Genomic DNA, 15,172 nt, shown 5'->3' on the forward strand with positions numbered 1-15,172 from the left:
GTCGCGAGGTATTCAAGGTTGGATGGTAAAGAGGTACCTAAGTAAATAAAGCTGCTATGCGTTCTTTTATATCTCACTACAGCGAGGAAAATGCTAATAAAAATACATGCATATATTTGATAGACAGGTTTTAATTAAGCTTAATATAAGCACTTCTGAAACGTTAAGTTTATCTGTTTTACTAATTAAACCCCGTTGCCCGTCTGTCTGTAGCATTGTAGGTAGCTTCTAACTGAATAGACGAATTAAGATGCATTTTACAAAACTCACATGATCAAAATGGTATTTAGTTTGTCAATAAAATAAAACATGAATGCAACATCAATTTGTCTTTATTAATTTTTACATAACTAATTTTGTACTACAAGAGAAAGATCAATTCATAAAAGTCTAATTACCTAAATGCCTATATACAAAAAATTTTAACTTATCACGCACAATCCACATATAGGTAGGAAGATACCAACATTGTGCGCCTCTATTGACTTTAAGATTACAATAAAATCTCAAGTATTTATACTATTTAAATAAATAAGAATAATTTAGGCACTGCACGTGTTACTTTTCCTCATATCACATTCTCTATATAAAATAGGTATAACGTAGATACGCGTACCTTTTTACAAGTCATTTATTCTAGTAAGCGTCTCCGTTCTTCTACGGTAAATTAACACAGTAGCTACCACATAGCAAATACTTAAATAAATACCCAAATCTTCTATGAAGGTAGGCATCTAAATCATAAATTTGCCGATGTGAAATTACACAAAAAATCTAATTAAGTAATAGATTAATAATAATAATTATTAGAAAACCTATCATATAAAAGAAAATAATGTGGGGTAGAATTTGATAATAAGGGTAGAATTTGATATTAACATTGAAAAATTATCATTAATTAGATAATTAATGATCCTTGAACTTTTATAATCGTTCCTCGATACAAACGTGATTAATAAGATTTTCATTTTATGGATAGGTTAGTAAGTAGGTACAGACTACGGTCTCAGAAAACATGTGGTAGAGTACAAATTAATATTATTTTCTTTAACAGAAAAATTATAATCTTAAAATAAAATAATATTAAGTATATACTCGTATTTATAGAGCTTAGGAAGATAAGTAGTAGGCACTAATGATATTATTTACAAAATAGCTACTGTGATAATCTACCCTATTGATTATTATCATAGACTTTTTAACTATCATTCACGAGAAATACACATGCAATTTGTCTCCCTTTGAGCCAGTGTTACAGTAGTTGAACAGTGAACTAACTATGAACTATGAAGAGCTGTGATATTCCGACGGAAATGAACAGGCGAACATTTATTTTCAATTCAACTGCGTTCCAGTTTCCACGTACATTTTATTACCACGCTTCCGTTTTGCTCTTACTGTAACACTCACTTGAATATTATAGGTACCGTTTAATAAACTATCGTTATAAATAAACGAGATTTACCTACATTGAATGAACCATGAACCATCTATATAAATAAATTACCGGTATAAATTAAATCTAACGCTGATTTAAAAAAGGCCAGATAGCTGAGGTCTAGAGTCTGACCAAACTTATATGAAGTTTTTATTTGTATGTTTGCTTGAACGCGCTTATCTCAGAAACTACTGGTAAAAACTTAAAGTTTGTTAGTTCCTGTCTTATATGTAGATACCTATACCATCTCTATTACTAGGTAATACGGAAAGCAACTATGGAGTTTCGAACATGTTGGCTTTGGAAGATAGTATGTACTTACCTACCTAACAAAAACCTATGGATAATTAATCCAAGTTTATAATTATAGCGTAGGTTTATATATACTTTGTGATAATATAAGAACTCATGTCCTCTTAGCTTCTTGACAACCTTTCGCCTGACACTATTGCCTCCTAACGGAACCGGCAGCGGGCAAGCGTCCGCAGATCTGCATCGCATCAAACAGATTTTAGTATTCCTTGTATAGAAAGTCATACAAGTGCGTCCACTGATTCGCATCGAACGGATTTTATCTACCGTAAATTTAAAAAAAACCGTGTGATGCGATGTGTCAGATACGTACGATCCAGATCAGTGGACGCCTACCATTAATCGTAAACGTACCGCCTAAAGTCACCATAGTCTAAATTCCTTAGTTACCTTTTTTTATTTCAATTTAAAAAAGAAATTTGGCGGCGAATTATATTTAAAAGAAACTCATAAACGGTATCAAGAACAATATTTTCTCTTTATTACACTGAAGGTACTTTACAATTTTATTTCCTCTTCTTCATTTTATTTTGTTTTGTTCAGTTTAATCAATTTATTTATGTGCTATATAAACCTAATCTCCAATCTAACTGTACAAGATTATTTTTATTTGTTGACTCAATGCAAATAGTATACTTATATGATACATACAGACAGTATACATACATTACACATACAGTTATACATACATTTTTAATTAAAGAATTTTAAAAATAACTCATTTTTTAAGGTAGGCTACACATCGGACGGGACGGGGAAGCGACGCGACGCTGCGCTGGCGGGAGTTAAAGTTGATTTACTCGTAATAGTATGCATCGCCATATAGTCCTTGCGCCGGCGTCACGTGTTCTTTGTTAATTACCTAGTGGTTTTGTTAACTTTGTTACTAATTTTATGGAAAAGCGCGTCATCCTATAAGCTCTTACCTTAAGTAAGTATGGTAGCTAATTATTATGCAGTTTTTACTGTGGTGGCTTTGTAAGGTAGCAGTTTTACAGGGTCCAGAGTCTCGGCCATCCAAGTATAAAACGTATTTATTTATTCCAAAGTTCAAACACCATTATTGGTTATACATTTATGGTAATAGCATTAGCATAGGCTATTTTCAGAACTCATTAAATGAGGTATGTCAAGTTATCAAGCTTTCATTCTTTACCTAGGGAAAGGTGTTGACTATACTAGTTTGCAACTAGCTAACTCCCGCCAGTGTCGCGTCGCCGTCCGTTCGGTTCTTTTTTTGGCGACCGTTAACTAAACAAATCTATACTTATAATAAAACTGTAACAAGTCCAATTCCGTATATTAAAAATTGTTGTTGGAAGGCATTAAGTAATAGGTATATAAGCGATACTGAAGCAAAACACATTTTTTTTATATTTTTTGGCTGTCTGTTCATGTTTTTGTTGACCGAGCATTACGCTGAAACTATTGAATGAATTTAAATGATACTTGGCACGATTTGAGACCATATTACGAAAAAGGTTATAGGATACTTAAATCAGCAGTGGTTAAAACAGGGGTTGAAAGTTTTGACGGAAAGTCCTTAATTTTTCAAGTTACATTTTGTAAAAATTGGTTTGTGTAGTACTACCAGAAAAATACTAAAAAAAATGAGGGTTATTCATGCGTTTTACAGAATTTAAAATTCTAAAAATTTCATCCGCTTTTTTAACAATTAAAGGTTTAAAGGTTTAAAAAAGGAGTTGAAGTTTTTTTCATATAAATAGTTCATGTTTTGAGTTATATTTTTGTAAAATTAGTAGTGTACTATTTAATGTAAACATGCAAGAATATAAATAGAAGGGGGTAAATTAGGGGTTGAAAGTTTACATCAATTTTCACGAAATCGCAGGCGTCCGATAATATAATATAAATAACGCTTCTTATGCAATTCGAGATCAAAATTAATATTTAAGTGGATATTCGGCACCTAAGTGTTAACATGAATATTAAAATGATTTTTTCTCTTTTGGCACAATTTTACAAAAATAGTAAAAAAATAACTATCAGGACGTAGATATGCGAATTTTTAAAATAAACAGATTATGTCTGTATTCCTTGATAATAATTGTTTGATATTATTATCAAATTTAATCTTTAACATTAAAAAAATATACTTATACAATATTTAATAGAATTCTAGATTTTTACAAATTGTTACTGTTGTATCTACATTATTTTTTTTATTGTTGTAAATTACTTACAAAAATCATACTATAAGTCAAATAAATATTCTACAAGAAGATATGTTGTAGATATAATATTTTCAAGGATATTTATTTTCTCCGGCTTTATATTTAGAGCTGGTAAGAATAAAGGGTCCCAAGGTAGTAAGAACACTACTATACTATCATTTAATAAATCAATAAAGTTCGATAAAAAATTTTTCACCAACATGACATACATACTTAAAAACTGAAAAATAGATGTTTATAATAATATTTTGTCTATCAAGAAAACGTGTATAAAAATATACGTTCTACCGATCATCTCTATATACCACATTAAGAAAAAAAGGAAACGTGTGCGTCTCGTAGCGCTTGACAAAATTGATAACTTAATTAAACCTGCTGCCATATGCGTGAGAGACAGGAAAGTCAGACAGAGTGGCGCCGTAACGCGTTACGTATAAATACATAAGAAGTTATCACTTCAGAATATGCAGATAAACCATTTTTAATGATAATAATATAAATTATTAGATTAATATTACAGAATTTACTAACTTACCTATTTCATAGATATGCGTAGTTCTTAACAGGATCTTATTCGCTATTACATTTGACATTCCTTTTGTAAAGACATGTCAATTTTTCGAAAATATTTAGTTTTTACTTTTACATCACACAGATATAATTATTTAGGACCACCTTAACAAGTTACGACGATAACTTTAATTGAATTCATAAATTCGTCAAAGATGTTATGGTCGTCGAATTACGAACGAAAAAGGCCATTGTAAATAACAATGGGTTTTTTTTCACAGGATGAGTTTCACAGGTTAGGTTAGGTTAGGTTTGAAATCACATTGCAGTAGTAAGTAGGTACCTATAGAAAATAAAGATGTTTGAGAGGAAGTGCTAAGGTGATATGATTCCACAAATTATTTTCGTTATTATCAGAGCAATAATCTGTACAGAATCGTTATAACTTACAAAGGTGGTCTTAAGGTAGCAATATGTAACCATGTTTTTTGAAGTATGAAACATCTATAGAGAATCAGGTCACAGCTCTCCCCTATTACACTTCATGACTAGATAAATCCATAAATAACTAATACTATAAACAATGAAGACATTTTAGATATAAATAGTTTGATATGTACATTAATTGTTTATATGCATTTGAAGTTACACAACATCAATTTCGTTGATAAAGCAACACGCTTTTAACGGCTATTTTGCATTCGGGTCTATAAGCGATAGATGAGTGCCCCATTGATTTTAAAATAACATTATAATAACACAGAGTCCACTTGAAACTATTGACTAATGAGCAGATTGGAATTATGATCACTTAACTGTTAAAGTTATTTTTAAGACTGTAAGTACTTGGATGTGCGTTCTTAGCTGGTAGCAATCGTTCAGTCACATCGTAAAGATCACTCGCAGAGTACCTATTTCGTTTTAAACTAGCACTTTTGTCTTTTTCTAATAGCCTTTCCATTTCTGGTTGTATATCAAGGTCCTTAGCACTTCCACTGGGACTCCTCAGTGGTTCTGGTTTGTCGCTCGCCGAACTGGACGGAGTTTGACTGCCGTTTTCAGACTCGATGATCTGCTCGAGAACACTCGGTCGGCGACTTCTCGGGTCGTAGTATTCGACCGTTGGTTGTATGACCGGTGCTAGGTTGGCCATCGGGTCTAGGCCCAACAGGAGCATCACAGTCGCAGGGTGCTCCATTATGTACTGGGTGACACTGTGCAGGAATGGTTCAGTCTGTGTGCTTCGATTTATTTTCGGCCGATCAGGAGTGAATGACCGCTCTTGCTGCAGAAATACGGAGAAATTAATTATATGAACATTAAAATAAACTGATTCGTTACATCAAATTATTCAGGTAATAAATGGACGTTGGGGTCCCAAGGTGATGGAATGGGAAACCTGCACTAGAAAGTGGAGTGTTGGTCGACCCCCGACCAAGTGGACAGACGACTTATAGCGAGTAGCAGGGATTCACTAGATGCAAGCGACTCAGGATCGTGATGTTTGGAAGTACCTACAAAAGGCCTATGTCCTGCAGTGAACATCCATCGACTGATATGATGATGATGATGATAAATGAATATTTAGTTCCTGGGCACAAGGAACATTACGTTGCGTAAATATTAGCACTTTAGAAATTTAAAGTACTTAAGGAAACTATTTAAGGATATATCCTTTTTTTTATTTATTCTATACAAGTTAGCCCTTGACTACAATCTCACCTGATGGTAAGTGATGTATGTAGTCTTAGATGGAAGCAGGCTAACTTGTTAGGAGGAGGATAAAAATTCATACCCCTTTCGGTTTCTACACGGCATCGTACCGGAACACTAAATTGCTTGGCGTAACGTCTTTACCGGTAGGGTGGTAACTAGCCACGGCCGAAGCCTCCCACCAGCCAGACCTGGACCAATTAAGAAAATCTCAATCTGCCCAGCCGGGGATCAAACCCAGGACCTCCGTTTTGTAAATCCACCGCGCATACCACTGCGCCACGGAGGCCGTCAAAAACCCTTTTTTGTGTATAAGACCGATTAAAGTTTCAGTTTCATCAGAATTTATTGTTGCACTATTCACTAGACAATTTTTAGTATTTTAGTAAACTATATAGACAGTCTAATTCAGAGGATGCAACAGAATTACCTGATCCCAGCAAAAGACGTCAGGAGGATGGCTGCAACTGCGTGCCAACTGATTCGGCGGAGAGTTCCACTGCAGATTGGGATTCGAATGTGCTGCATGCCACACAGGACCTGTCATTTCTTGTAAAGCTTGAATTGCATTTCGAACCTGTGAAAAAAAATTCGTCTTGCGTTACTTTTAAGAAAAATAACCATGTTCTTGATGAGTCTTTTGAGCAAAATAGGCATGTTTTTGTAGATGATTAATTTTTCCCTTTTCTATTCAATTATAAGAAAAGTTTGTGTAAACAATGTGAAAGGGTGGATTGGAAATTGAACAAGGGTCCCCTATTTATCCACTTCCTGAATTCAAATAATTGAGGCTAAATTTCTTACCAACAAAATTTTTGAGAACAAGAGGTAGGTGAGTACCAATCCAGACATTACAATATCTAGTTTGACACATCTGATTGGATTAGATTTGGTCTGAAAATCTGGATATCACCGGTTCGTATCGTAACGATTAGTCTTCGTAATGATATTCAAGGAACGAATGAAGTTTCTTAGAGTTTTAGAACTTTTTATTAGTTTTAGAACTTAGCGAAGTAGTCCTATGCATATTGGACTTCTTCAGTTCAGTTCAGACTGAGTGCATTGGACTTCTTCGCTATTTTGCAATCTATTATCGTATACTGCTTCTAAAACGTATCACTTTTGGACATCTTCACCAAGATCTGATCTGTAGATTTAATCGTCATTTACCGCTGAAATTAGTCAACTTCATTTTAATTTTTTGTTGCAAGTAGCAGTATTCAGCAACTTACCTCTATACTAAGAGCAGCGACGTCATGATGCAAGCTGGACACCTGCGTGTCGAGCCTGTCCACTGACGAGCGAGTGTTGTACATTTCTAAGTTGAGCCCTTCCAAAGAATCAGCTCGAGTGATCTTGGGTGTTGCCACGGAGCGTTGCCTTTCGATTCTCTCGCGTAACTCCTTATGGGTAAGGCGCTGTGCGTCTGACCTAGAATAATTGTGATTTCTTATTTTACTTAATATAAAATTCCTCTGTTTATGGTCAGTTATTACTTGGACACTTGGAGAATAATGATTTGCGAAAGTCTTCTGGCCAATCTGTATCATTCATTGTCCATTATTAACTTTTGTTAATAACCGCTTGGCCAGGAGATTTTTTAGAACGCTTTCCATCTAATAAACAAATGGGTGAATCTTCTACTAGTAGCATAATAATAAGTCTTAATAAAAGCGTGTACATTAATTGTACCGAATCGTAAATCTATGGTGCACATTGTTTTATATATAATAATAATCATATAACTCCTACCTAAATTTAGCATGTCTCGGACTGTTAGTGCTAGATAATAAAGGCTTTTTTGGAGACAGTGCGTGTTCTTCAGCAGCGTTTTCGTCGTCCTCTGAAATAGAGGGTAGAGTCAGCGACGGGTGGCCGTTACCGTCGGACTCCTGTTCAGCCTCATAGCCCTCTCTCAAATTGTACGTGAGGTCGTGGTGAATGTCGTGAATGAAGACCTGTTGATACTCTGGATACAACCGAAGCACGTCCGCGAGCCCGATCATGTTTATACATTTGAGATCACAGTAAGTCAGAGCCTGCAAAAGGTATATATTTAATAAAATATATTTGTAACGGTTAGTCGGTTGGAATATGAGAATCGTTTGGAACAGAGAACAACTCTCCGTATGTGTATCTTACGATGTTGTTTCACTGAGTATTCCTACCTAGTACCTACTTATATTTACGTTTATCAATACCATTAACAACCTATTTTACGGGTTACTACAGGGCTAGACCTCCTTCCTTTTTAGAAGAGCAGGCCCCGATCCAGCGTGGGCAAGCAGGGCATTTGCTCAGAGCAAAAACGAAGGGCGGGAGAAATTAATTGTAGCAAAAACTTACTCATTACCCAGCAGACTTATTTTACCTCTGCATTTGGGTCACAGGATATGTGCTTGGGTTTTAGGAATTGGTAGGCGGGAAATGGACATCCCCGGCCTACTCATATTTAAAAAAATCTTGTTATTTCTACTTTAATAATTTAACTTTATTGGTCCAGTAAATGCGGAGAAATATGACTGTGACAGACAGACATTCGGATGTGCGCGAGAGTTCTTATATGTATAAGGTTTCCATTTTTGTACGTACGAGTACATACGCGTTCGGAACCCTAGAAAAAGTATTGTTGGTGCATGGTAAAGGCGGCAAAATTTATTTTTGTCCGGAGCGGCAAAATTGGATCGTGCCCATAGGCGAGGGGATACGGAGCTTAGACCCACCAGACTGTTTCAATGCGGGATAATGTTAAATTAACATCCATTGTAGAATGTTTATGATAATGACCGGGACTGTCGGCTTAACGTGGTCCTAGGTAAGGGTGTAGCACCACCAACTTCCAACTCCGGGCTTACAATTTCTTAGACGAAAGAAAAACTCAATATGTATAACCCGACCTATTCGATCCTCTGACTTCGTGATACGAAGCCTCAAGCCACATAGGCAAAAAATGTTCATCATTAACAACCCACATTCGGCTCACTGTTGTGCAGCAGTCTCCTCTCAGAATGAGAGGGGCTAGGCCTTAGTCCACCACGCTGGCCCAATGCGGATTGGCAAACTTCACACACGTAAAGAATTAAGAAAATTAAAAAAAACATTTACGTTACTCACACGAAATTCATAAATATGAGTAAATATTCCGGCAAATTGAGAATTTATTATACAGAATTATTGTATACCTAGTTAGTTAAAAAAAATGTATCGAAAAATTGTCGTAGAAAAATAATCAGAATTTTTTTAACACAACATTTGTACACAAACATTTTTCTACCAAAAAATCGTTTCTAATCTAAGGATTTGTATTACAGAGTACTAACCTAAATCAACAAATCAAGAAATCTTAATAAAATACTTTGGTTTATTATAATTTGTAATTCGGATTTATATTTTTTTAGCTGAGCGGACTGTACAAAAGCTCTGAACAAGTTTAACAAGCTTTCCCGGCCAATTTACATAGCGTCTTTACTCATTAGGTCTTCGTAGGTACTTCTTAGGGTTTTATAGCTTGGCAAACTTCGTTGGTGACGCTCCCGATGGTCTGCGCAGGGGGCGTGTAGCGATGAATGAAAAACCCACGACTGATGCACCTCACTTCCTCGCACGCATGATTTCACACCCGCGCAGTCTTTCCCCCCGTCGCCCGCATATCATGGGAGTGTCATCATCGAACTTGCCAGACTATAGCTGCAATCTCTATATTATTTAGATATACGTGACTGCTTTGGCAATTAATTGTCTACTAATAAGCTTGCTTGTAGTAAAAAAACGCATTCACTATGATAAGAAAATGGAGGCATCTTATAAAAACGCAAGAATTTATTTATTCATGAATGATCAATAAGATAAACCTCTATTAAATTACCTATCTAAAGAGAAAAACAAGTATCACAATATCTATAAAGTTCTGCCTAAATTCTTGGTGGTGGGACAAATAATACTTTTTTTTGGGCAAAGGATGAAATACCAATGTTTGTCACCGCATGCCGCAACATAAAGAATTTAGTCAGAACTTTATAGATATTATGATACTTTTTCTCTTTTCAGTTCATTAAGCATAAGCACTCGGGTTTTTTGTTTTAATAATAATATTTTTTATTGAGTTGAGTTAAAGAGAATTGTTGAGAGAAAATACTTTAAACTTGAAAGCGCTTAAAACAAACGAACAATCTCACTTTTGCATTAATAATTGTTAATAAAGATTATTTTTTTCACACAATTTTGTTATTTTAATAGAATTAGGTAGTAAGGTACCTACAACCCGCTTAAAATGCTGCCAGAGTTATCTGTTTGAATATCCACGTTGATGAATACTCAGTGAGCCGAGAAGTTCTTTATAAAGCGTTCTTGGAATATAAAATTTCGTTCCTTGTAAAAATACTACCTACCTGTTGAAAAGTTTCACATTGACTCACCTTCACGTCGCTGCTTGACTTTACTACTACGTCAGGGTTGTTGGGCTGGGGCGGGCCGGTCCCATTGTGGGCTTGTAAGTGGGCATTCATGTCACATCCCACTAAATCACCCTTTCCTGTATAAAGATTTTTTGTACTAGAGGTTGCTGAATTGAAGCAGGCGTTTGCTGAACTTTATTAACGCGAAGTTATTAATTTTGCTATTGTCCGCGGATAACAGCAAAATAAATAAATTAGTAAATATGCCAGTGGATAATAAACTCGGTAAAAAGTTTATAATTCAAGTTATTTGCTTTAAAGAATATGAAACGACAAAGAGGAGAGAAAATAACCAAGAAGAAAATCATATGTCTATTTAGTTGGAGTGTATGAAAGAGCAAATGTATGTAAAAGTAATTACTTATTTATGTTCGATATTGCTTTTCCAACTTCTTGGGATTGACAGAATTGAGTTGAAAAAAGGTGATGTTATTTAGTGCGGAATAATAATAAGATGATGCTCATCTAAGAAGGTAGACATTTTATGCATGCAATATAATTGGAATCAAATATTACCTACCTTTACCCTCTGAGTTATACGCAAATAAAAATGTAAGTAAGATTATGACAAAACATGAACAAAATGTGAACTAGAATTCTATTCTGTAATTGAATTCTTATTAACTTACCAAGAATAGCGACTACCATGTCGTTTTGCATAACTTCCATGGACCCGTTGCATATATAGTGAATGTAAGTAAGCGCATCCCCTTTGTGTACGAGATATTCCCCGGGGGCGCAAAAATTGTTACGGATATGCAGTGATAGTAGCTTGAGGCAGCCCTGGGATGCTGTTTCGAATATCGGAAGAGATAATATCTCTCTGTGCAAATGTAACGAAACATCCCCTCGTAATTCTTCCGGGAATTCTTTCAGAGTCTGGAATTACATAAAGCCACGTAAAGCACTTTTGTGTCATAATTTCATCCATTGAAGATCACGTTAAAAAGTGACCTAAAAACGTAATAGTTGGTAAAAGACTAAGATTAAGTTATTGTACATAATCTTATTATAATAATAATTTATATATAAGAGTAGGTTTAAGTTAAATTTAAAGAATAACATTAGGTTAGATCGTAATTTTATGAAGTACCAAATTGGTACTTTACAACAGAGAAAAAAATATTTCATCCGACAACATTGACGTCTCTTTCACAACACGAATCGAAAAAGAATATCTTTTAATCCGGGTTATGTCGACAATCGGATTGTTTTTGATTCGTAGTTGACAACACGCACAAACACTCCCAACGGACTGAGCATTTATTGTGCGAAATTACGTGTTATTTTCCATCAAAACCGAAAATAAAGCTCAAATTTAAGCAGTTTCGAATTGCTACAACTGTAAGCTACCTTCCTAATGGAATTCCTTTGCAGTTAAAATCATTGTTATTGGTTAATAAAATAATTATAATGTTAGTAAATAACTTTATACTTTGAATTATTATTATTAATCTTGTTATTGAACTGCTCAATTAAATTTATGACAAATTCAATAGAAAAATAATATTTAGTAATCTTTTAAGTATAAAAAAAAATGTTGGGCGGATTAAATTGAGCGTTATGTATTAATTCCGCGCCATTTCATTTAGACGAGCCCGAGTGAGATTTTTGTTGAATAATGAAGTCACAGATAATACTATTTTACATCGGTTATACACGTTACAAATTAACTTTCATGTTTTCATAAAATAAACTTAATCTGAAATAGGTAAATAATTAATCCATGGATTTTTCTGGGATAAAAATAGCCTGTATTTTGCTCAATAATCTTTTCATCTAATAGTTTATTTTAGTTTTAGCGTTAATCTCGTTTAAATTGGTTCATCCGGTTTAGAGATTAATTAGCCAGACAGACAAAAAATATATAAAACCTTGATATTGTTTTATTGTCGTGTAAATAACTAAAAGCACTTATGAAAACACAGTTATCTTGAAATCACAGATAGACACAGACAGTTCTATATTTGGTTGTTATTGTTTAAGACAAAACAAAAAATAAGATCGTCATCAACCCATATTCGGCTCACTGCTGAGCTCAAGTCTCCTCCCAGAATGAGACGGGTTAGGCCAATAGTCCAGCACGCTGGCCCAATGCAGATTGGCTGACTTCACACACGCAGAGAATTAAGATAATTCTCTGGTATGCAGGTTTCCTCACAATGTTTTTCCTTCACCGATTGAGACACGTGATATTTAATTTCTTAAAATGCACACAACTGAAAAGTTGGAGGTACATGCCCCGGACCGGATTCGAACCCACACTTTCCGGAATCGGAGGCAGAGGTCATATCCACTGGGCTATCACAGCGCAAAAATAAGATAATAGACACTAAATATATATATAATATATACTAAAGATATAATAATATAAAATACGATATATATTACTGTTCACAAAATAGGAAAGTGAATTTTGTAATGGATACCTTATCAATAAAGTTTCTGTAACAAAATTGGGCTCAATTTACTGTATAACGATACCCGGAGGTCAGATGTCAGTTACTCCGATTATTAAGCTGACATGAGCCTAAATTAATAAGTAGACATCTGTCCAATACCGAGGGTAGATCGAACTCTAAAAATAATTAGGTGCTTACGAGTATCTGATTAGCTCTCTATGACGTAACTACTCGTAATATAGATAACTCCCACTATCCATATGCCCACTACCATCTATAGTTCCTTGTCATTGGCTACAAGAATTCAGGTTTCCCTCAAATCAAGGAGGTCATGCCGAGACTAAATCTAGGAGGCCACATCCAACGCCAATTATTACTAGCGAACGCGACTTAGTCCGCGTGGAATTTAGTTTTTCACAAATACCTCGGGAACCATGACTTTTTTAGAGATAGCCTATGTGTTAATCGATGCTATAATATTTCCCAATGCCAAATTTCTGCTAATTCGGTTCAGTAGTCGAGGCGAGAAAGAGTAACAACCATTCATATCATCAAAATCATCAGTTTTTGCAAATCTCGGGAAGCCATGGATTTTTTCGGGATAATAAGTAGCCTATGTGTTAATCCAGAGTAAATCTGTTTCTATTTCAAACAGCCAAATCGCCTCAGTAGTAACGGCGTTAAAGAGTATCAAACATTCATACAAACTTTCGCGTTTTTAACATTAGTAGGATTATGGTAAATCTTACTTATTTTTTTTGTTATTTTTATTTTTTATCATGGTTGTAGGAAAAGCATTGTATGCCACTGCACATAATTAGCGGTTGTGCGCTCGTGCTGTCTATTGTGTTTCTTCAGGGTTGTTTGCAGCAAATGATGATATACCAAGATAATTCCCAGATAAACGACTTAATGAAAATCATCAATAGCTCTGGGGTTACGGAACACCCCGAGGTTACAGGTTTGATCCGCGCCCGAAGAATATTGTCGTACCCATTAGCAGTGTCTCAAATTATAAAAGACACGGCTTATATTCTCTAATAATATTCTCAATTCTACTAGGTACGCATACAATGTGGGTATGATAGATAGTAACCAGCTAGAAATACCCAAAGCTCTTACTCCAAGTTAAGTTACCATATTTAATATTCGAATTCAGACAGATAACTGTACGCTACTATACTATGTACCATAGAGCATAGACGATAGACGACTATAACAATTCACCTTAATTGTAAGATCAATAACTATTCCAGTTCAGCGATCATCTGAAGAGCTAGCGTGAAAACTCGATCACATACCTCGTGTATATCAATGCCATGGTTGAGCGACCACATTGTTTGGAAGTAGTCTTGCATGCGCTGTTTCAGCTCCTTCGGCACTTGGTTGATTGTGAGGAAATCCTTAAGATCCCGCCATTTTGTCTGGTACATCGAACGGCGGGAGTACATCCGTTGTATGATCGCTGTTACGTTACCGAAGACTACGGCGTGCATTAATGCTGAAAACGATTTTTCACAGTTTACAACGTTATCTATGCTAACTTAGCTTTTTTTTAATATAAATAATCTGTGTGTTAGAAGATAAAAGAGGTAGATAGGTTATACGTGGACCGTAGGTGGCACGTTAAAACTATGTTAATTAGCAAACCTGAGCTCAGTCGCCGCACTGTCATTGCGCCGTTGACAACGCCGCTGAAATAATTTTTGTGTGCCATTTGTAAACATCTTCTAATTATAATCTTTATCTCTTTATTCTTCTAACAACAATGGTTTATTTTATATACCTAAATCCATATAGGGAACTGTCTCAAATGATCAGGAAAACGGAAAATCATAAAATCAATCATAGTTAAAATGTCATAGACAATCTATTCTGGGAAGTGTTTCCTGTCACGTCTGATTTGAGCACTTATAAACCAAGTGCATCTTATTAAGCTTGCTTCAACTTCCTCATCACTATTTTACATCATAAACAAAAGTAGGCCTATTTTATTCTCTACAAGATAGCTCTTGACTACAATCTCACCTGATTTTAAGTGATGATGCAATCTAAAATGGAAGCGGGCTAACTTGATAAGATGGAAATCCACATTAGTTTCTAAACGTCATACCAGAGTGCTAAATCGCTTGGTGGTACGTAAGTAAG

The 15,172-nt window shown here is 35.0% G+C and overlaps 1 protein-coding gene across 2 annotated transcripts in view; it reads right to left on the minus strand.

Moving 5' to 3' along the window:
* Nucleotides 1-322: 322 nt before the first annotated feature.
* Nucleotides 323-15,172, minus strand: part of LOC112047857 (potassium voltage-gated channel subfamily H member 8-like) — a 137,474-nt gene continuing 122,624 nt past the window's right edge. For both annotated transcript variants that reach the window (XM_052881786.1, XM_052881785.1), the window contains exons 10-16: nt 14,326-14,525; nt 11,252-11,501; nt 10,584-10,699; nt 7,921-8,207; nt 7,401-7,599; nt 6,599-6,745; nt 323-5,740 (exon numbers count right to left, since the gene is read on the minus strand). In XM_052881786.1, the coding sequence (XP_052737746.1) occupies nt 5,267-5,740; nt 6,599-6,745; nt 7,401-7,599; nt 7,921-8,207; nt 10,584-10,699; nt 11,252-11,501; nt 14,326-14,525 (1,673 nt within the window). In that variant the 3' untranslated portion in view covers nt 323-5,266. The remainder of the gene's footprint in view (nt 5,741-6,598; nt 6,746-7,400; nt 7,600-7,920; nt 8,208-10,583; nt 10,700-11,251; nt 11,502-14,325; nt 14,526-15,172) is intronic.

This window comes from Bicyclus anynana, chromosome 5, assembly GCF_947172395.1.
Source record: "Bicyclus anynana chromosome 5, ilBicAnyn1.1, whole genome shotgun sequence".
Lineage (NCBI taxonomy): Eukaryota > Metazoa > Arthropoda > Insecta > Lepidoptera > Nymphalidae > Bicyclus > Bicyclus anynana.